The sequence below is a fragment of the Balaenoptera ricei genome, chromosome 1, assembly GCF_028023285.1.
Source record: "Balaenoptera ricei isolate mBalRic1 chromosome 1, mBalRic1.hap2, whole genome shotgun sequence".
In the NCBI taxonomy this organism is placed as follows: domain Eukaryota; kingdom Metazoa; phylum Chordata; class Mammalia; order Artiodactyla; family Balaenopteridae; genus Balaenoptera; species Balaenoptera ricei.
In genome coordinates this window covers 15,244,430-15,264,906 of record NC_082639.1, presented here as the reverse complement: position 1 = coordinate 15,264,906, position 20,477 = coordinate 15,244,430, and the positions used below count along the sequence as shown (strand labels likewise).

The window sequence follows — 20,477 nt, the reverse complement described above, 5'->3', positions numbered from 1 at the left end:
CAGCCTAGGTCCCGCCCCACCCTAAACCCCACCCCTGCCTAAGTTCCACCCCCGCCTAAACTCCACCCCCCATGGCCAAGGCTTTTTTTTTTTTTTTTTTCTGTTGTGGTTTTATTTTACCTTATTGCAGTTGTTTCAATTACATTTTTATATTTTTTATCTTTCTAATTTTATTTTGTTTTTTATTCTTTGTTATTGTATTGCTCTTTTTTTTTTTTTTTTTTGCCATGCCACACGGCTCGTGGGATCTTGGTCCCCAGGCCAGAGGTCAGGCCCAAGCTCCCGTGGTGGGAGCTCCAAGTCCAAACCACTGGACTAACAGAGAACCTCAGACCCCAGGGAATAGTAATCAGAATGAGGCCTCCCAGACGTCCTCATCTCAGCACCAAGACCCAGCTCTATCCAACGGCCTGCGAACTCCAGTGCTGGATGCCTCAGGCCAAACAACCAGTAAGACAGGAATACAGCTCCACCCATCATCAAAAAAAAAAAAAAGAAACAACAAAAAAATATGTTACAGATAAAGGAGAAAGGTAAAAACCTACAAGACCAAATAAATGAACATGAAATAGGCAACCTACCTGAAAAAGAATTCTGAGTAATTATAGTAAAGATGATCCAAAATCTCGGAAACAGAATGGAGAAAATAAAAGAAACATTCAACAAGGATCTAGAAGAACTAAAGAGCAAATAAACAGTGATGAACAACACAATAACTGAAATTAAAAATACTCTAGAAGGAATCAATAGCAAAATAACTGAGGCAGAAAAACGGATAAGTGAGCTGGAAGAGAAAGTGGTAGAAATAACTGCCAGGGAGCAGAATTAAGAAAAAAGAATGAAAAGAATTGGGCTTCAATGGTGGCGCAGTGGTTGAGAATCTGCCTGCCAATGCAGGGGACACGGGTTCGAGCCCTGGTCTGGGAGGATCCCGCGTGCCGCGGAGCAACTAGGCCCGTGAGCCACAGCTACTGAGCCTGTGCGTCTGGAGCCTCTGCTCCACAACAAGAGAGGCCACGATAGTGAGAGGCCTGCACACCGCGATGAAGAGTGGCCCCCACTTGCCGCAACTGGAGAAAGCCCTCACACAGAAACGAAGACCCAACACAGCCATAAATAAATAAATAAATAAATAAATAAATAAATAAATAAAAGAATTGAGGACAGTCTCAGAGACCTCTGGGACAACATTAAACGCACCAACATTCAAATTATAGGGGTCCCAGAAGAAGAAGAGAAAAGAAAGTGTCTGAGAAAATATTTGAAGAGATTATAGTCGAAAACTTCCCTAACATGGGAAAGGAAATAGTCAATCAAGTCCAGGAAGTGCAGAGAGTCCCATATAGGATAAACCCTAAGAGAAACACGCCAAGACACGTATTAATCAAACTATCAAAAATTAAATACACAGAAAAAATATTAAAAGCAGCAAGGGAAAAACAACAAATAAAATACAAGGGAATCCCCAGAAGGTTAACAGCTGATCTTTCAGCAGAAACTCTGCAAGCCAAAAGGGAGTGGCAGGACATATTTAAAGTGATGAAAAGGAAAAACCTACAACCAAGATTACTCTACCCAGCAAGGATCTCATTCAGATTTGATGGAGAAATCAAAAGCTTTACAAAGCTACGAGAATTCAGCACCACCAAACCAGCTTTACAACAAATGCTAAAGGAACTTCTCTAAGTGGGAAACACAAGAGAAGAAAAAGACCCACAAAAACAAACCCAAATCGATCAAGAAAATGGTAATAGGAATATACATATCAATAACCACCTTGAATGTAAATGGATTAAATGCTCCAACCAAAAGACACAGACTGGCTGAATGGATACAAAAACAAGACCCTTATATATGCTGTCTACAAGAGACCCACTTCAGACCTAGGGACACATACAGACTGAAAGTGAGGGGATGGAAAAAGATATTCCATGCAAATGGAAATCACAAGAAGGCTGGAGTAGCAATACTCATATCAGATAAAATAGACTTTAAAATAAAGACTGTTACAAGAGATAAGGAAGGACACTACATAATGATCAAGGGATCGATCCCAGAAGAAAACATAACAATTATAAATATTTATGCACCCACCATAGGAGCACCTCAATACATAAGGTAAATGCTAACAGCCATAAAAGGAGAAATCGACAGTAACACAATAATAGAGAGAGACTTTAACACCCCACTTATACCAATAGACAGATTATCCTGCTTTGGGTAGTATAGTCATTTCCACAATGTTGATTCTTCCAATTCAAGAACATGGTATACCTCTCCATCTGTTTGTATCATCTTTGATTTCTTTCATCAGTGTCTTATAGTTTTTTGCATACAGGTCTTTTGTCTCCTTAGGTAGGTTTATTCCTAGATATTTTATTCTTTCTGTTGCAATGGTAAATGGGAGTGTTTCCTTAATTTCCCTTTCAGATTTTTCATCATTAGTGTATAGGAATGCAAGCAATTTCTGTGCATTAATTTTGTATCCTGCTACTTTACCAAATTCATTGATTAGCTCTAGTAGTTTTCTGGTAGCATCTTTAGGATTCTCTATGTATAGTATCATGTCATCTGCAAACAGTGACAGCTTTACTTCTTCTTTTCCAATTTGGATTCCTTTTATTTCTTTTTCTTCTCTGATTGCTGTGGCTAACACTTCCAAAACTACGTTGAATAATAGTGGTGAGAGTGGACAACCTTGTCTTGTTCCTGATCTTAGTGGAAATGGTTTCAGTTTTTCACCATTGAGAACGATGTTGGCTGTGGGTTTGTCATATCTGGCCTTTATTATGTTGAGGTAAGTTCCCTCTATGCGTGCTTTCTGGAGGGTTTTTATCATAAATGGGTCTTGCATTTTGTGGGACCTCAACATTTCTGATCACGACAGAGCCGGGTCCTCTCCTCCATCCCACGAACCTCCAGCCAAGCTTTGAAGCCCGGCCTCAATGTTCTGACCCGACGATGGGGACAGCAGCTCTCTCTGGGGGCCAAGTTGGACCAGGAGGCTACTGTCTCCCCGACCCAGGCCCCAAGATGACATCAAAAGGATGGAAGTTTCCAGCTCATGCTGGAATGTGGGTTTTCCAGCTGAGTCAGATGGAGCCTGTTTCTATGGCAGCCACGCTCCACCACTGCTCAAGGGTTTGGGGAGACAGAATTCTTAGCTGGGAGTATTTTCGCTACCTGTCAAACAAGCAGGAGCCTGCCCAGGAAAGAACAGTAAAGAAAAACCCCTAAGCCCAGCTGGCTGAGCGCCCAGCCTTTGGATTCTACGTTCTTGGACAAATGGCCCCCTGCTATGTAGTCAAGTTGCCATCACCACTCTCCGTCTGGGTAACACAGGGGCTGGTTGAGGGGCAGGGAGGGGAGTCGGGGCCATGCTGAAGTAGCTAGCATCACGGAAACAGGACAGACTTGCCCTTGGTGCTCCCTGGCGAAGGGAGCTGAGCACTGAAGTTTCTCAGCCTCTCTAGTCTGCATCAGTAAAATGGGAATGAGAAAAAGACACCAAGAATGAAGAGCACCTAGCACAGCCCAGACATATAGCTCCTCGGTGGGACCAAGCACGGTGATTTGGGGAAAGGGGGAGGGGAGGGGAAGGGCGGTGAGAAGAAAGCCCACAGATCGACCCCACCTTCCCCAAACTGCCTGGAAGCAGAGCCCACAGGCCCCAGGCTGGCCCCTCCCCTGGAGACTTGGCCACAGTGTCAGACCAGGAAGTATCATTACGTCACTGGGCATTCAGGGGTTAATGATGGGGAGTGGACAGGACCCGGGTATTTTTTTTTTTTTTTTTTTAATTTTTAAACATCTTTATTGAAGTATAATTGCCTTACAATAGTGTGTTAGCTTCTGCTTTATAACAAGGTGAATCAGTTATACATATACAATATGTTCCCATTTCTCTTCCCTCTTGCATCTCCCTCCCTCCCACCCTCCCCATCCCACCCCTCTAGGTGGTCACAAAGCACCGAGCTGATCTCCCTGTGCTATGCGGCTGCTTCCCACTAGCTATCTATTTTACATTTGGTAGTGTATATATGTCCATGACACTCTCTTACCCTGTCACATCTCACCCCACCCCCTCCCCATATCCTCAAGTCCATTCTCTAGTAGGTCTGTGTCTTTATTCCCGTCTTGCCACTAGGTTCTTCATGGCCTTTTTTTTTTGTTTTTTCCTTAGATTCTGTATATATGTGTTAGCATACTGTATTTGTTTTTCTCTTTCTGACTTACTTCACTCTGTATGACAGACTCTAACTCCATCCACCTATACAATGGAATATTACTCAGCCATAAAAAGAAATGAAATGGAGGTATTTGTAATGAGGACCCGGGTATTTAACTAATGCGGAGAGATGCCTTGAGATCAGAGGCACCCCTGCTGACTTCCTTCTCCTGCAGCCCAGCTTCTCTACTCCCTGCACCCCTCCCCTCCCCCCAGAATGAAGCTTCCCCCTCTTCAGACCTTACTTTGCCTCATGGGTAAGTAACCTTCCTGCCTTTACCCCTCCCCTGCCCCAGCTAGGAATCCCCAACTCCCTGGAGACCCCTGAGCTGGGCCCTGAGGAGGGTGTGATTGGACATCCTGAGGAGGCCAGTTCTTCCTGAGCCATCGCTCGTCAGTGGGGAGGGGGGAGAGGGGAAGACTGCAGCCTGGATGGCCCGGTGGGGCGGGGGAGAGGGGCTGGCAGGGATCCCAGACAGCACACGAGCTCCTGCCACCCACGCTCCATCCCCCACCTAAGTTTCCATTTTTGGCTCTAACCTGCCCCGGTCAGCAGCCCCCCATTGCTGCATCATCAGGACCTAGAGGAATTTGGCGAAGTCCAGGTGGTTAGGAAGCTTATCCAGTGACATCCGATGGGACTTGACAGGGACAGAGTTCCTGCGGGGATGGGGCTGACACCTGGGGAGGTGATCAGGAAGGGTTGGGACCCGGGAGGATGAGTGGGGGGGTATTCTGGGAGATGGTGGAAGGAGAGCAGGAGGGGGGTCACGTGTGCTGACACGACGCGGGTGAGGACTAGGGGATCAAGGTGCGATGATGTCATGGGGATATTATTACTGCTTAGCATTGTTATTATTGGGAATGAGGTGCTTAGGGAGGTGAGGTTACCTAGACAATCAGATGTCTGGACTCAGATTTGGGGGCACATCAGGGGCAGCTGGCTGCAGACGGTGGGGCCCTGAGGGATCTGGCCTCCTCCACCCTCCCTCCCAGCAGTGGCCCTCACTGTCGGGAACCTGGTCCAGTTCGGGGTGATGATTGAGAGAATGAAGGGGAAGCCTGCACTGCAGTACAATGACTATGGCTGCTACTGTGGTGTCGGCGGCTCCCACCGGCCAGTGGACCAGACAGACTGGTGAGCAGGCGGCCCAGCAGGTGGACCACCCCGCTGGAGGATGGGGAGGCTGCGGGGGCATCCTGGGGGTGGAGGAGCTGGGGGAAGCATCCTGGGAGGAGGCAGGGGCTGGGGGCACCTAGAAAGTTGGGGCCGACCTCCACTTTGAGCCCCTTTGGGCACTGAGCCCCCCAGGCAGCCCCTGGTCCTGCCCAGCCTGGCTCACAGGCCCCTCCAAGCCAACCGTGACCCTTACAGGTGCTGCCACGCCCATGACTGCTGCTACGGGAGTCTGGAAAAGCTGGGCTGTGAACCCAAATTGGAAAGGTATCTTTTCTCTGCCAGCAGACACAGCATCTTCTGTGGTAAGTGAGCAGCCCTAGACTCGCCCAGATACCAGGATGGGGGAGAGCTTCAGCTAGGAACCCTCTCCTGTTGGAGACCCTTGAGCCTGGTCACCTGGGCTGGGGCGGGGGGTGGGATCTTCCATCATCACGGAAGTGGGGAGAGACCTGTCCATCTACCCAGATGCTCCTGCGGCACCCGGTCTAGAGAGCACGTGACCCATCAGCTCCTGCCCTGACCCCAGGCACTTTCCCCAGCCAGAGCCCTCCCAGCTCCAGCCTCTGGGGAGAGGAGCAAAGTGGGTAGAGCTGAGCCGGGCCCCAGAGCAGCTGTACCCACACAGCCCTCCCCAGGGCCTGGGTGGCAGCTAGAGGCAAGGTTCCCAGGACAGAGCCTTGAGGGCAGAGCCCCAGACAGGGAGAGAGCTGGAGCTTGGATTTGGGACAGCAGACCCTGCTCCCAAAGGCTGACTGCACCGGTGCTCATCTTTGCCAGGCCCAGTGCCCACTTGGACCAAGTAGCTTTCCCTTGGTCCCCGGCCCGGGCAAGCAGCCTGCCCCGAGTCAGAGCCGAGGGCTCCACGCAGCCCAGCCCCGTGGAGGGAGCTCAGATCAGAGAAGCAAACCTTCCTCCTGCCGCAAAGCCAGGAGCAGTCTGGAAGGAGGGCAGGCCCAGCGTGGGGCACAGCAGGAGGGTCTAGGAGGGTCAAAGAAGACTCAGCTCAGATCTCTAAGGTCTGCCCTGGGGGAGGGGCAGAACAAGGACCAGAACCACGGGAGGCAGATTCGGCTCAGAGGTTCCTGTTCCCAGTAAGGCAGCTTTGACAGGTAGTAAGCTCCCCATCCCCGGGGGTTCAGGCAAGGCTAGGAAGCCACCTGTTAGGGACGGCACTAAGAGGATGAGTGAGGGGAGGGGTTAGGTGAAGAGGGACACAGGGTCAGGGAGTCACCTACCTACTGTATGGCTTTGGGCAAGTGACATAACCCCTCAAAAGCCTCTACTTACTCATCTATAAAATGGAGACAATCACTCACTTCCCTGGCTTAGTCCAGCTTCTGGTAAGAACCCCACAAAGGAGCTGACGTGGCTGTTAAGTCCCTTCCAACTCTGATTTCTGCTGAAAGAGCAGGTGACAGCAGAACCCGGATGGGAAATGAGGCTGACCTTTGCGAAGGACAGTGAGGAACCTGGACATTTCTGAGCTGGGGGATGTCTCTGTGGGGACAAAAAGGAGCCAGAGCCACTCAGGGCAGACAGAGGCAGTGGAGGGAAGAGGAGGCTTTGGGGCCCCTGGCGCCTGCAGAGCTGACGCCAGCTCTGCTCCCCAGGCAGGGTGTGGCCACGTGTGGAGGGGGAGCCCTAAAGCTAATGCTAGGAAAATAGGCTCCGTCCGCTCTGAGGGAGATAGGCACGGCCGAGCAGGCCTCAGTTTCAGTCCCTCTGGGGCACACCATCTGGGGTTGAGCTGCTGTAAACTTCCCAGCTTTCCTCTCTGGTTGATCACTGCCTCACTGTCAGTAACCCATTACATGGGAGAAGGAGTTGCCTGGAAATGCACTCTCCCTGGGCTGAGGCGGACGACAGTTAGTGAACCAGATGGTCTCCCCATGGGGGAGAGGGCTAAGGGCAGTGGAGTGGGCTTGGGAAAGAACAGGAGAACAAACTCCCATGCTTCCCAGCACCCTGGGCCCCAGCAGGCCCTCCAGTACTCTGCCCTTTCTCTCACCCATCCCTGGAACATCCCCCATAAGAATGGGCTTCCAGCAGAATGGGGCTGAGAACAGGGACCCCAGAGCAGTCCCCTGCATGTCTGAGAGTGGCAGGACCGAGGAGCCCAGGGCCTGACTCACCTCATTCCATCCAGCCGGCAGAACCACCTGCCAACAACAGACCTGCGAGTGTGACAAGAGGGCTGCTCTCTGCTTTCGCGACAACCTGGGCACCTACAACCGCACATATGCCCATTACCCCAACAAGCTGTGCACCGGACCTACCCCGCCCTGCTAAGGCTGTGCTCCGCTTCTTCCCTGCGGTCCCCTGCCCTCCAGCTGCTGGAGCCCCAGACCTCCGGAACGTTGGCACCAAAGCCCCTCCCTCTGGAAAATTCCTTTCCTGCAAACCCATCCCTCCCCGAGAGCTCCCAGACGAGGAAGAGCCATGCCTGGGGGCCCTTTAGCACCCAGAAGATTCTATAACCCACCCCCTGGGATCTCAGTTCCCTCTTCTGAATATGTGAATGATATTTTCCCATAATTCTAATACTGATCCTCAGATTCTATCATTGTAGGGCTTAATTAGTCTACACTTTTCATTCATTCATTCGTTTTTTTGAGCACCCACCCCGTGCCAACAATGTGCTAAGCACTGGGACACAGCGTGGGTCTGACATGGGTGGCCCCTGTGCACAGTTCTGACATTCTGTCCTTTTAATTTCCCATTACAGTGAGTTTTTGTGATTCTCTTTTTCTAACATTTCACCATCTTATCCAAGATAATAATGGCAATCTCTAGAAGGAAGGTTTCTGGCCATATGGCATAATGTGAGAAGCACACAAAATACCAACCTAAAAATATTGTCCCCACCATGTCATCAGGCTTCTAATCCCTCCCATCAGAAGACTGGCTCAAAGTGAAAAGAAGCTCTCAAATCACCTTTTTCGAAGCCCTCCCTTGACAGATGGGCATCCGGGGCTCAGAGAGGGAAAGTTCTACCTGAAGGGGTGTCCTCACTCCCATGCCAGTGTGCCTTCGTTTCTTCATGAGTGAGTATCAGTCACTGACACTCTACCCCTCTGGTTGTCATCTTGGACAGCCTAGGGTGCCCAGGGAAGGTCAGCTGTGAGGATGCCCAGGCCAGGTCAGGCTCCTGATACAGGGAGGGGAAGAGGAAAGGTTTCAACATCCAACACCCTAGGGCCAACTCTGGAGCCAATTTAAAGCACCAAAGGATTCCCATCAAATGGAATGCAGCCTATCTGGGAAGCGATGAACTTCAGCAGATTCTACTCCTAAATAGAGATATGATATCTCCTCTATCTATAACATGCTGATAAAATCTTCCGGTATTGGGATGAGCCTATTTAATGAGATAAAGCATGTAAAAAAGCATTGCACAGGCAACACTCACAGCGGCCAGGTAATAAACATCCACTCCCTTTGTCCATTTCATGGCACGTGTGCAACTTTCAGGACTTTGAGGGCAGGAAAGAACCTGAAGCCATCAAAAGGATGATCATCACAAATTTTAAAAGGTGAAGAAGTTCTGTGCTAGCAAAACAAACACAAACAAACAAACACACAAAACGAGAGGGGCAGATGTGAGTGCTTTGTTGCTGTGACTTGACTCAAATCCTCGGTGAAGAATCACCGGGAGACCAGGTCTTAAAGCATAGCGTGGGTGGGTGGGGAAGAGAGCAACGTGTTTGTTGAGAAGAGTGGTCCTGAGGCGCCCTCTGGTGTCCATTTTGTTCAGGCTAATAGGTGGAAACAAATTTGACTTAAACCTGAATTTCCTTTCATCATGGGGGCAAAGTATGTTTCTGGGCTAGTGAAATCGGTCCCTTCGCATTTTCAGTAATCGTATGCTGAGAAATAATCAATAAGTCCTTACAGACATCTTAGAATGATGGTACGACTGCATACACGAGAAACACAGGAAGAAGGAACTGACCTGGGGGAGACGGAGAGAGGTGGTGCTCTGGGCGTTATGGATTCAAGGCAGCGATGGAAGGAGTACCTTGTGATGTTACAGTTGCTTAACCATCTGACAGGGTGAAAGTTGGAACTTAAGAACAAGCCCCGGTGCAGCCTGTTTTTCGAAGAATCAATAAATATTTGGTGAATGCATCAATGATTCTGTCTAAATCCTGTTTGTGTGTGTCTATAGTACACACGCTTGATTTCCAGCACAGACTTGGTGGAAAAGGCTGAAAAAAGGAAAGGAGAACCCTGAACTTGACGTCGGAGCTTCCAGGTAGAGCCCTCTGCTCTGCCAGTCAGCAGCGGTGCGTCTGTTCTAGACCTCGCCGCTCAGGGAGCTTATTAGAAATGCAGAATCTTGGACCGGACCCCAGACCCCCCGGTTAACAAGACCCCCAGGTGATTCGTGTGCACACTGAAATCCAAAAAGCGCTGATATATGGCCACAGACAGCCTCAGTGTCTGCACTTGTAAAATAGAACAATGACATTTCCCTGGTAGGTTGATTGTAGCAAGGTTTTAATAAATTAGCATGTGTGAATGTACACAAAATAATGCCTAGCACATTATAAGCATCCCATAAATGAATGAATGATAGTCATAATAACAAAAATATCTAACATTTATTAAGCATTTGGCATTCACCAGGCACTGTTCTAAATGCTTTATGTTTATTAATTTATCGAATGAATGAATGAGTGAATGAATGAATGGATGAATGAGGCATGGGGACTAAATCAAGGCTGGGGAGGGGACTTTGTTACCTGAATGTTTCATAGCTTGCGTCTCCAATTTTGATGATAGGATTTGGATGGTTTTTGCTTTTGTTCCCACTTAGCCCCTAACAAAAGCTATGAACCAAGTGTTCAATTAAATAACTTGCTGAGTAAGCGATTAGAAATCAAATCACATTGGAATGCCAGAGTTAAGTCCAATTATTATTTCGTGGACATTCGTCCACTTCTTTAGGGTTCTTTGCAGTGTCACTGCTGGAGAACTGAATACTGTATTAAATTTCTTTCTTTCCCTCAATACACTTTCATACAAACCATGCTCCTGGCCCCTTGCTGAAACCTGGAGACAGAGCCAAATCTGATGTGGCCAAGCTATAGACAGACAACACCAATTACTCTACACTAGTAAGTGTCATAATAGAGCTAAGATCAGGCTCTCAGGACCTAAGGTTCTTCAGCCCTCCGTTCTCCATCCAGTCTCCATCCTGTCCACGATACCAGCTTCATTTTCCCAGAGATTGATTTCCATCATATCACTCTTCTGCCCCTGAACCATCAGTGGCTCCCCATTATCCACCAAGCCCTGGCATTCAAGCTTGGTATCATCTGCTTTTCCAGCCATATATCTCTCTCTATGCTCCTCACCACTGCCAGAACACGCCCACCTGTTTTCACACCTCTGTGCAATAGCTTCCTTCAACCCGGAAGCCTCCCTCTCACAGGCTCCTTATCACCACATTCACATCCATGTGCTTTGAGGCACATCTCACATGCCACCTTTCCCATGATGGTTTTCCACTTGGAGAAGATTTCACCCTCCTCTGAACAGCCAAGCAATGTGTTTATACTTTTCTTAGGGACACTTACCCCAGCTATTTGGGCTCTTGTTTTGGGCTCCTATATGGTGAAGGCAGACTGCCCTGAGTTCAAATCTGTGATCTTGGACCCATTATTTATTTCCTCATGTGTAAAATTGGGATGGGACCATCGCCTCACTGGGTGGTTTTAAGGTTTAAATGAGATAACTTATTCAAAGTGTCTGGAGCGTCATAGATGCTCCATCTGTGCTATGTCACTTTGCATTTTTGCCTCCCCTGTTGAATCCATCACACGGTGGATGCTAAATAAATATCTGCTTAATTGAATCCACAGATACATGACAATTGCGATTATTTTACAGAAGTGGCATCATACACAGGATAAATACTATACGAATTTATTTGAATAGCCCCTTGGCCCACTACTCTGAGTGCCATTTATCTTAAACATTTATCTTAAATGGACAAGTGTTTGGAAATCATTAACCTTCAGTGCCCTGATCTGATGTCCCACAGAGGCAATGAGGTAAAATTGGCTGGAGAGACGGTACACAGCACTCTTCCTGGAGGGCTGTTACCTGTGATGTGTTCCAAGGTCAAAATGCACATACAGGCTGACTCGTGACACTTACATCGGGACAGCACTCTGGTCCTAGCAGATCCTTCAGAAAGATTCTCAGTTGGGTTAACAGAGTCCAGAGTCTGGGCCTCGTGGGCTCAGGAACTGGATAGCATTTGTGCACCCAGAAGTCTCTCGGTCACGGAATGAGGCAAAAATCACACAGGGAGGACAGTGACCAAGGGGGAACGGCCTTGCCAGTAGCTGGAGAATTCTTCTTCCACCCAGGGTGGTACCGGACACCGTTCAGTGCCAAGGTTCTGCAGAAACAATTCGAAGGCTGCTTGATGAGCACAAACATAGAACAAGAGCAAGCAGGAGCCTCGAGGCCAAAATCATGAGGCCGCGGCGAGGCTGGTGAGATGGCAGCAATCTTGACCTGTGACTAGCGCTGGTGCCCTGGAGCCCTGGAGCCCGGCGCGAGCGGCGCCCTGCTGCACGCGCCAAGGGGTCCCCTCCCTCTGGTTTTCTGTGGCCGCCCTTCCCCCTCCGGAGGACCTCTTCCAGGTGAGTCCGTGCAGTCACCGCTGCCCACGTGCGCCTGGGGGAAGGTGCTCCGTCCTGGAATGGGATCAAACCAAGCCCCCAAGTTCTAGGGAAACCCCAAGGTGGCAGCCAATACGGGCAGACAGCTGCTCTGTATTCAGACAACTACAGACTATCGGAGACGTTCTGAGATACCAGGCAGAAATCTAAGGGATGGCCCTGCCAGTGTGTGCGGCGGCCACACTCCCCTGCACGGAAGCTACCATCAGCTGCTTAAGCTCAGTGAGACCCCAGACGACCACACACTGGAAGGCGGCGCACATCTTCCATGCCGAGGTCTCTCAGGAGGACATTTCCCGGCATGCTCTCTGTCTCACGCAAACGGCGGTCAGACAGTGACAAAAACAACTCGAAACTTTGTCTTTAAACTAGAATTTATTGGTATACAAAACTCCATTTCATAGATAAAGTGGCACATCTTTGCAGCTTCTATTGCACCAAGTATTGAAGATTAAAAACACAAAAAAAGAAACATTTGGTTTTGAAAACACTGCAAATAGCCAAGTACAGTACTTTGGTAAATAAAAAATAAAATGGTTCAGAGTAACACAATCTGAGGAAAGAAACATCCTGGAGGAAATGAACTATGGACATCAGACAACGGTCACATTCCCCCCGTCCAGCTCCACAGATAAGGCAAGACTTGCTAAGTCTATGGATCATGACCCCACAGAGGTCTTAAGTATCTCCGGACTGCAGTGAGGACAAGTGTAGTGCAACTAGAAAAAAGGGAAGGCGGCTGAGCCTGGGAAGGCCCCTGTGTTCTCCACAGACCCATGTGCCCTCCTTCATAAAGGGGGTTGACACCCACCAGCGCTTCCGCATCAGCAGGAGGAACACGGAGGTCTGATGTCCGACTCCTGGCTCTTTTCTTCTGCTCACGGAGCCCAGTGCTGGTGGCGGACGCTGGAAGGGCAGCCAGGGAGGCCGAGGGCCCTTCTCCCCGAGGAAAGTGAACCATGAGAGGAGCCCGCACCCGCATTCCTCAAGTTTTGGTTGAGGGACCTGCCAGGGGAGCAAACCGCAGGCTGAGGTCTGTGACTGTGCTCAAGCGACCGTCACAGACGGCTGGCAACAGTGACCTGCTGGGTGTCGAGACGCAGAGGATGAGGGGCAGACCACCGAGGCTTCGCCCAGCGGTCACTACCTTCCAGGGCTACAGCACAGCGAGGAGTAGTTCCGGGACCAGGGGCGTGCCCTGCCTAAACCACAGTCACCACGCACAAGTCCGTGCTCTTACAGAAATTATTCTCTACTGGTACCAGCCCCTTCTCAAGTAACTTTGCGAGGATGCTAAACATTTTCATCAAGCTACAAAGTAGTCTGAACTAGGAGAGCGAGGCTCTAGAAGGTAATTCCTCAGAGGAAATGGTTAAGAGCCTGAGGTTTTTACAGGGAATGTTACCTTGGACAGACGCAGCCAAGCAGTCAACGAGGCCCAGCTCCTCCCCGGAGCCGGGCCCTGTGGGCACCTTCTGAGTTCCGTACTGTGCAATGCACTTCTTGACTGGTGCTCAGTGTCTCCACTTCAATCCAATTATCCATTCCCCGCCTTGCATGTGACGGCAGAAGATCTGCTATCATTTACATATGCCATCGAGATCTTCAACTTAACAACGTCAATGGAAAAATACAATTTGCTTTAGAGTCAGAAAAACACACCTTCTAGAAAATGCCATTATTAAACCACCTCAGAACAACCGTCGGAAGGCCCCAGAGTTTGAGCAACGCCTGTTCTGAAAGCTGAGATGAACAAAACAGTGAACAATGAAAATGTCAAAACACAAAAACTGCATCAGACTCTGAGTCTAAAGGCTTGCTATAGATAGAGCCTTGAGGTAAAAAAAGGTGAAGAGCTACGCATCTACCCAAAATGGGAGTCAGAGAGGGCCACGGATGTGACATTGAAACCACAAAGCTCCACTGTCACCCCACCCACACAGACCCTTCTGGTCAGGCTGAGAGTTAGCTCTGACTAGGAACCCAAGTTTCCTTCAACTGACGGCACATTCGAGTTGAACATCTCACAGAGGTAAACTGACAGCATTCTATGTGGACACAATAAAACCCAGGCAGTCCAGAGTTTCTCAGAATGAGAGAAACTGCACACTGACGACAGGGACTCACTACGAGCACAGTTCAATGCCAAGTCCATCTGGTATCTACCTACGTAACGTGGGAGCAGCTCTCCCCCCTCAGCATGGCCCTCCTCCGCCCCAGGACCGTATCACTTCCCACCGTCAAAGCTCCCCAGGGAAGCAGGCAGCACCATGAGAAACGACCTACACAAAGGTCCACTCTAGCTGCCCCACAATGGAGCTCCCACTTGACAAGCCCTCAGAATCACAATAGGTAGGGAAGTGTTTTCAGAGCTTATAAAAGAAACTATAGACAAGCTCAACTAACACTTAAGATTCTTCTTTCTGCCACAATTCTTCAACCAGACTTCACTCCTGAAAGCATATGTTCCTACTATTGAAAAATTAAATATACATATACATTCTCTCTCTAATATCTCCTGGTGGCAACTATATTAATTCAGAAGTTGTGATTCTATGTTGTTTCAATACATCTACCTCTCTAGTACAAAGCTGATGCTACTAAAATTTTATTTCGTATTTTGACCTTTAAAAAAATCTTTTTTTAAAATCCATAAAACCTTTATATACAGTTTATAAGACTAGTAAGCAGCTATGGACCACCGCCTCATCCCCCTTCTCCTGACCAAAGCTACCGAGACAATCCCACATAACAAACCTCTAACAGCCACAGAGGTTAAGAAAGAGTCGCCTCCTACTATGCAGTGCACCTGAGTAACTATACCAGGTAACCGTCACTGACCACAGTCATCCCAGGACTAAACATGCTGGGCCTCCACTTTGGCTGCCAATAAAGTAGTTCTCAAGTGCCTACCAAGGCAACCAAGTACTACATGGATTCCATCTACCTCATACTTTGGTGGGACTGAGGCAGTGAAGGCTAAATTTAAACCCTTAGCTAGAAGTTATCACTAAAGTTGGATACATGTTCCCCATTCCTAATAATTAACATACTAAACGCAGACCAGTTATAACTGGAAAACTATGAAATGGTAATAAAAGAAAACTACTGAAGCCATTTGATTAGTTTTTAAAACCACTGTTATTTTACCCAAGAAATGCCGAAGCCTATTATCAGAATTAGGTAATTTATAAATAAATGTGCCCAATATTCTTTAGCAACTTTTTAGCAACTTCTAAAACCCAATAGGAAAAAACAAAAACAAAAACCCAATAGGGCCCAAGGCCACCTTCATTGACCAAGTAAATAAAGCGATCCTACTACTTCTGACAATGGGTCTCCCTTAAGCTATTTCTGACTCCTAATTCTGCTGAATTTCTGGTACACAATCAGTCTTTCTGAGAGGATCTGGTCTCCTATACTCTCACAGTACAAAACAGACAAGAAAGAGCGCTCGCTCAGAAATGCTCAGCCAGAGTCAGGAATGTGCCCAGAGTTAAAAGCCAAGAGAACAGATCCTAAAGCACTGGACCTCACTCCCTTGGAGACAGTGAGACAACGGAGACCCCTCACTTGTTTGGACTGAGTACTAGAGGCTCTAACTCAGGACTCTGCAATGTGCAAAGAAAAAATGCTGTGCAGTTTCTAAATCTGCTACATATTACGATGTACTGTACCAGGATGTCCTAGGAGCACTTCCAAGAGACTACTGATGCTCCAACCACAAAAAGTCACCAAAGTCAAACAAACAAAAAATTAAAATACATCATCAAAACCACAGAAAGCAAATCACCTGCTGATAAAGACAATCCAATGAATCCAAGGCCAGCCCACACAATGATATGTCTATACGTGTCAAAACCTTTTTATAGTTTTTCCCTTTGCCTCAGAACTCTGATAATTTTGAAATCTGAGATGGGGGAGGTAACTAATAATTTACCTTTTGATTCAGCACATATTATTTCTCCAAATATTAGGTCCCCAAAAGGCAAAGACAGTCCAAGATTGGCCACATCATACATTCCAGTTTTAAAGTTCACAATCACCTAATTCGGTTTGAGGAATGACATCTCTCCACCGCCCAAATCTATTTCAGCACTGTGGAGTCATTTGAAGGCCTCAGCCAAAGTAAGTTCTCTGCCCTGCTGGTCTAACCTAAGTCACTGACAACTTCTGGAGGGTGCTGGAGAGTGTTTCGAACAACAAAATCCCCAAACAGGGCTTAACTAAAAAAGAAGTTAAGTGCAGCGTTTTATGGGATTTCACTTTCACAATACTAAGAAAATCCAGCAATGGGTCAAGTTACCTTTTATTTCTCTTGAAGGCATCTTTCTAAATCCAGAATAGTAAGGAAGAAAAGACAGTTACCTACTTAAAATGTGAACATGAAAAGCCTTAGAAATTCTTCCAGACACCCCCAACCCCCCGCCCCAAATCAATTACCTCTTCAGACTTCTTCCTGAGCAAAAACTCAGGACTCTCTTGACTTCTGCCTTTACAACTATGGCTTCTGCGCTCCACGCTATCAGAATCCCAGAACTGTATCATAAGCACTGATACACTGTCTTCTCGTTGTCAAGAAACAAGTACCAACTATTCAGCAACACTACAGATTTTCCAGCAAAGCCCAGGCCTAATTAACAGTCTGGCCTATTTATCATATGGCTTGAGTGCAAACGAACCAACAGCACCTGCATCCCATCTGAGCATCAGAATCAGGAAGAAGAGAAACGTGGCTGTTTAATTTCCACCCTGACTACAGGCCACAACCTTCACATCCTATTACTTTGGGAAAACACTTCCTGAATTATTTTCTGATTAACTTGCATTAGAAGAAAGTTAATTCTAAACATGTACCTGAGTTGGACATCATTTATAAACTATCCTGCATATTAATGTCTGTTTGAAAATGAAAGAGAAACAAAGGAAACTTGTCCTTCTGAATTTCTAGCAATTAATCTAAACTACTTCATGAACAATTACAGTGAAACCCCGAGTGTTAAGGAAAGATCCCAGGGTCACCGAAGTCTGATTTTCAGGGCAAATAAAACCACACTTAAAAAGGTTTTTTTGACCTAACTATCCACTCCTAAAAGTCGATATTTTAATTATGGAACATGAATGGCTTCACTGCACTTTCATTAAATAAGACACATCACTGACAAAACTCTGAACAAAAAAGGAGGCAGCTTGAAGGAAACTAACTCAGTGTGTGATTCTGTGGGTTGAGTTTCGTTTTGTAAAAGGATGGCCTCGCTGGAAAGCCTGGCACACGGCCCTCCGCTTTCCATTCCCTTCTCACAGCTCCCAGGAGGCCAGAGTCAGATGTTGAGAGCCGCGAAGGTCTTCACCAAGGTGACCTGGGTGCTCGCGTCTGCTTCGCTTCTGTTGTTGTCCCTGTGGCTACTCCTGCTCTCCAGGGCTTTGTGACGGTGCCTCTCCTCCTGTCGTTTCTTCTTCTCTAGTCGCTGCTGTTCTCGCCTCTGTTTGTTTGTGACCTGAAAGAGAAGACTGCCGCCTGAGTCGCCTGCACGGGGACACAGGCTGCACCAGTGGACGGGAAATGCGGGGCTGACAGATGCAAAGGGCACAGACTGCCTTTCAACAAGAACAGAGAAAACCCACCTAACAGACCAAAAATGAGTTATTTCCCATTACTGCTCAAATTTACATTTAAATTTATACCCTCTTGCTGAGCTAGCAAACAAAATCAATTCCATTCTCCTCATAAACCAATTCAAAATGACCTAAAGAAACATTAACCCTAGTCCAGCAGGAGGTAACACTCAAACATGCCACAGGATGCCTTCCTGTACATAATTTAATGCCCCAGGGGATCCTAACAAAATCCCCAGAAGCTTATCACATCTTAGCCTCTGCCTGTGACCTTTTACATTACGTTGCATTTTGAGCTCGGAATTTCCTGGTGAAAAGTCTTTACAATAAGTTCTAAATTCAGTAAAATTAATGGTGTCATATACTACTTGTGGGAGTGCGGTTGGGAAGGGAGCAGTACAACCCTTCGGGGAAACATCTGACAATTTACCAAAAGACCTTAAAAAGATTCAAATATCCATGCCCTTTAACCTGTTAATTCCTCTTCTGGGACTCTAGCCAAGCAAATAATGCAAAATACTAAGACTTATACACAAAGATGTTCACTGAAGGTGATGGCATTTACAAAAAATGGGATTCAATCACATGGGTTAGCATGGAAAGCACCCACACACGCAGTAATGTTAGGCGGGAAACGGAGCCGATCCACGTGTAAGAGTATGAGTTCAGGGTATACTTCCTTCTAGCCGTCACTGCAAAGTCCAGGCAGGACAAGTGAGCTCTTCCTTCCGCTTCATGATATACCCTCATGCACTCCCCGTATTTCCTACAATAACCACTTTCATAGATCAAGAGAAAATCACACACTAAATTGAGCTCCAAGTTCCCCCCACGCCACTGAATTACAGCAGCCCACCATTTGCCCTTGCAGCCCCATCTTTCCTACCTTTGGGAGGTGATTTTTATTTGCTTTGTTTTCTTCACTAGGGCTGGCCCGAGACTTATCGTTTTCAGTTCTGCCTTCATTTAAGCCCTGATTTCCAAAGATTCTGGTGCCACTGTCACCCTCCTCCCATAAAGGGTCACACTGCTTCAGCACTCGGCCACTGGACTCAAGGTTCTCCTCTGCATCTTCCAAAGAAAGATATTTTGTTAAATTGAAAACCTAAGATAGTTACACAATGCGATTATTGTTAAATGACTCCAAAATTACCCGGGTCCCCAGATCACTGGCATTTGGAGAGCAAGTTTCCTTGAGGCAAAATTCTAATATCAAGTCAATACAGTGGGGAACATAAGGAAAAAATAATTGGTAAAAATCGGAAGATAAATTTTAAAATAACCTGTCGACCAGTCTTATCATCAGCTTCCTACCAGTCGAGTGCTTTGTTTTGTTAGATTAAACCACTTTTTAACATAAATTTTTAGGGGGAAATCTTTCATTTGTACCCAAAAAACAGAAAGGAAACAAGTTCTAAAGCTGTGCTCTCCAATACAGTAGCTACAAGCCACACGTAGCTATTTAAATTAAAATTAATTAAAGTTAAATAAAATTTTAAACTTAGTTCCTCAGTCAGTCTCGCTTAGCCACATGTCAAGTACATACCATATGGGATAGCACAGACACTGCATAGCGTTATTTTAAAATCACAAAGACCAAGTTACTTACAGCTTTCTAAGAAGGCATAGCAAATATGTAAGGAGGATAATAAAATACCCAATCAGAAAACTATAATGCCAGGAACAGTATCTGGCACATAATGTCTGGCAATAAGTATTGAAATCATTTAAAATAAATAACTTGAGAAAACAGTTCGATGTTAACATCTTTTTTCCTTCCTCTGAATCACAGAATTAAACTCAGTTCAAGCAAAAAGAAATTCTGAATTATCACCAGTTGACAGATGCCAGTAATCTAAATATTTCCATTAGAAAAATAATTTTTCTCTCCATTCCATTTCAATGATCATTTTGGTATTATAACGGGATCTTATTTCTAAAAGGCTAAAGTCTTCCCTGACATTTTCTATTCCTCCAAAACTGAGCTAGGTGGCCTTTTCACGCATTCCCCTAGCAGCCTGTACCCACACTTCATTATGTCTTATTATACCAATTTACTTATCTGTCTCCACCAAGCCCCTCCCCACCCCAGACTATACTCTCCCTGACACAGGGCTGGCACCTAGTAAAAAACACCTGCATATACAAAGCTGCTGAATGTGAAGAAATAACAATATAATTATTACCTGTCACTTGATTAAAAATAAGTATTTGGAAAATCACCAACATAATCATTGTGAAACCTTATAAATATCAATCATGGACTTACTATTTCTTTTTCCCTGGTTCATCTGCAGCATGGCAATTATCGCAGATTCAATATTATAATTTTCAGCTTCCAGGTTCTGGACTATCAAATTAAAATCCTATGAAAGAAACAAAGGAACACATCAAGACTCTGGGTATACTTTTCTACCTATCTCTACATCAATAATCTGACAAACAATTTTATAAACTTTTTGCATGTAAAAGTGTAAGTGGACTCAAGCAATGTGCAGTCTATTCCTTAGAATGTTAATAAAAAGCAACCTATTCTAAAAATAAACAAAAGGATGTCATTGAGGCAAGGTTTCAAGACCTTCCATTTAGAAAATGTCTTAATTTTCAGTAAGGTTAATCACCTGAAATAACCATTTAATAAAATGAATTCTTATAAAACTGCACTAGTCAGAAAATAATAAACCCACATACTTCCTTAGGATTTTGAACAGTATTGGATAAAGTCTAGCAAACAAGAGAGAAATGAATGAACATC

The 20,477-nt window shown here is 46.4% G+C and overlaps 2 protein-coding genes across 5 annotated transcripts in view; one reads left to right on the top strand and one right to left on the bottom strand.

Annotated features, from left to right (window-relative positions):
• Window positions 1-4,445: 4,445 nt before the first annotated feature.
• Window positions 4,446-7,697, top strand: LOC132348122 (group IIE secretory phospholipase A2-like). Its single transcript, XM_059895306.1, has 4 exons — window positions 4,446-4,485; window positions 5,228-5,366; window positions 5,604-5,710; window positions 7,555-7,697. Exons 1-4 carry the CDS (start codon window positions 4,446-4,448, stop codon window positions 7,695-7,697), a joined length of 429 nt encoding a protein of 142 aa, XP_059751289.1.
• Window positions 7,698-12,513: 4,816 nt separating this feature from the next.
• The window catches only part of OTUD3 (OTU deubiquitinase 3), a 39,816-nt gene continuing 31,852 nt past the window's right edge, over window positions 12,514-20,477 (bottom strand). For 2 of the 4 annotated variants that reach the window (XM_059915228.1, XM_059915233.1), the window contains exons 6-8: window positions 19,992-20,088; window positions 18,609-18,793; window positions 12,514-17,604 (exon numbers count right to left, since the gene is read on the bottom strand). In XM_059915228.1, the coding sequence (XP_059771211.1) occupies window positions 17,428-17,604; window positions 18,609-18,793; window positions 19,992-20,088 (459 nt within the window). In that variant the 3' untranslated portion in view covers window positions 12,514-17,427. The remainder of the gene's footprint in view (window positions 17,605-18,608; window positions 18,794-19,991; window positions 20,089-20,477) is intronic. The other 2 variants (XR_009501051.1, XR_009501050.1) reach the window with 2 other exon arrangements.

Excerpts from the sequence above, each read along its gene's own strand:
- LOC132348122 (XM_059895306.1), top strand. The coding sequence starts at position 4,446 with ATGAAGCTTCCCCCTCTTCAGACCTTACTTTGCCTCATGG. Across the intron at positions 4,486-5,227 it reads GACCTTACTTTGCCTCATGG|TGGCCCTCACTGTCGGGAAC; the intron begins GTAAGTAACCTT and ends CCCTCCCAGCAG. Across the intron at positions 5,711-7,554 it reads CAGACACAGCATCTTCTGTG|CCGGCAGAACCACCTGCCAA; the intron begins GTAAGTGAGCAG and ends CATTCCATCCAG.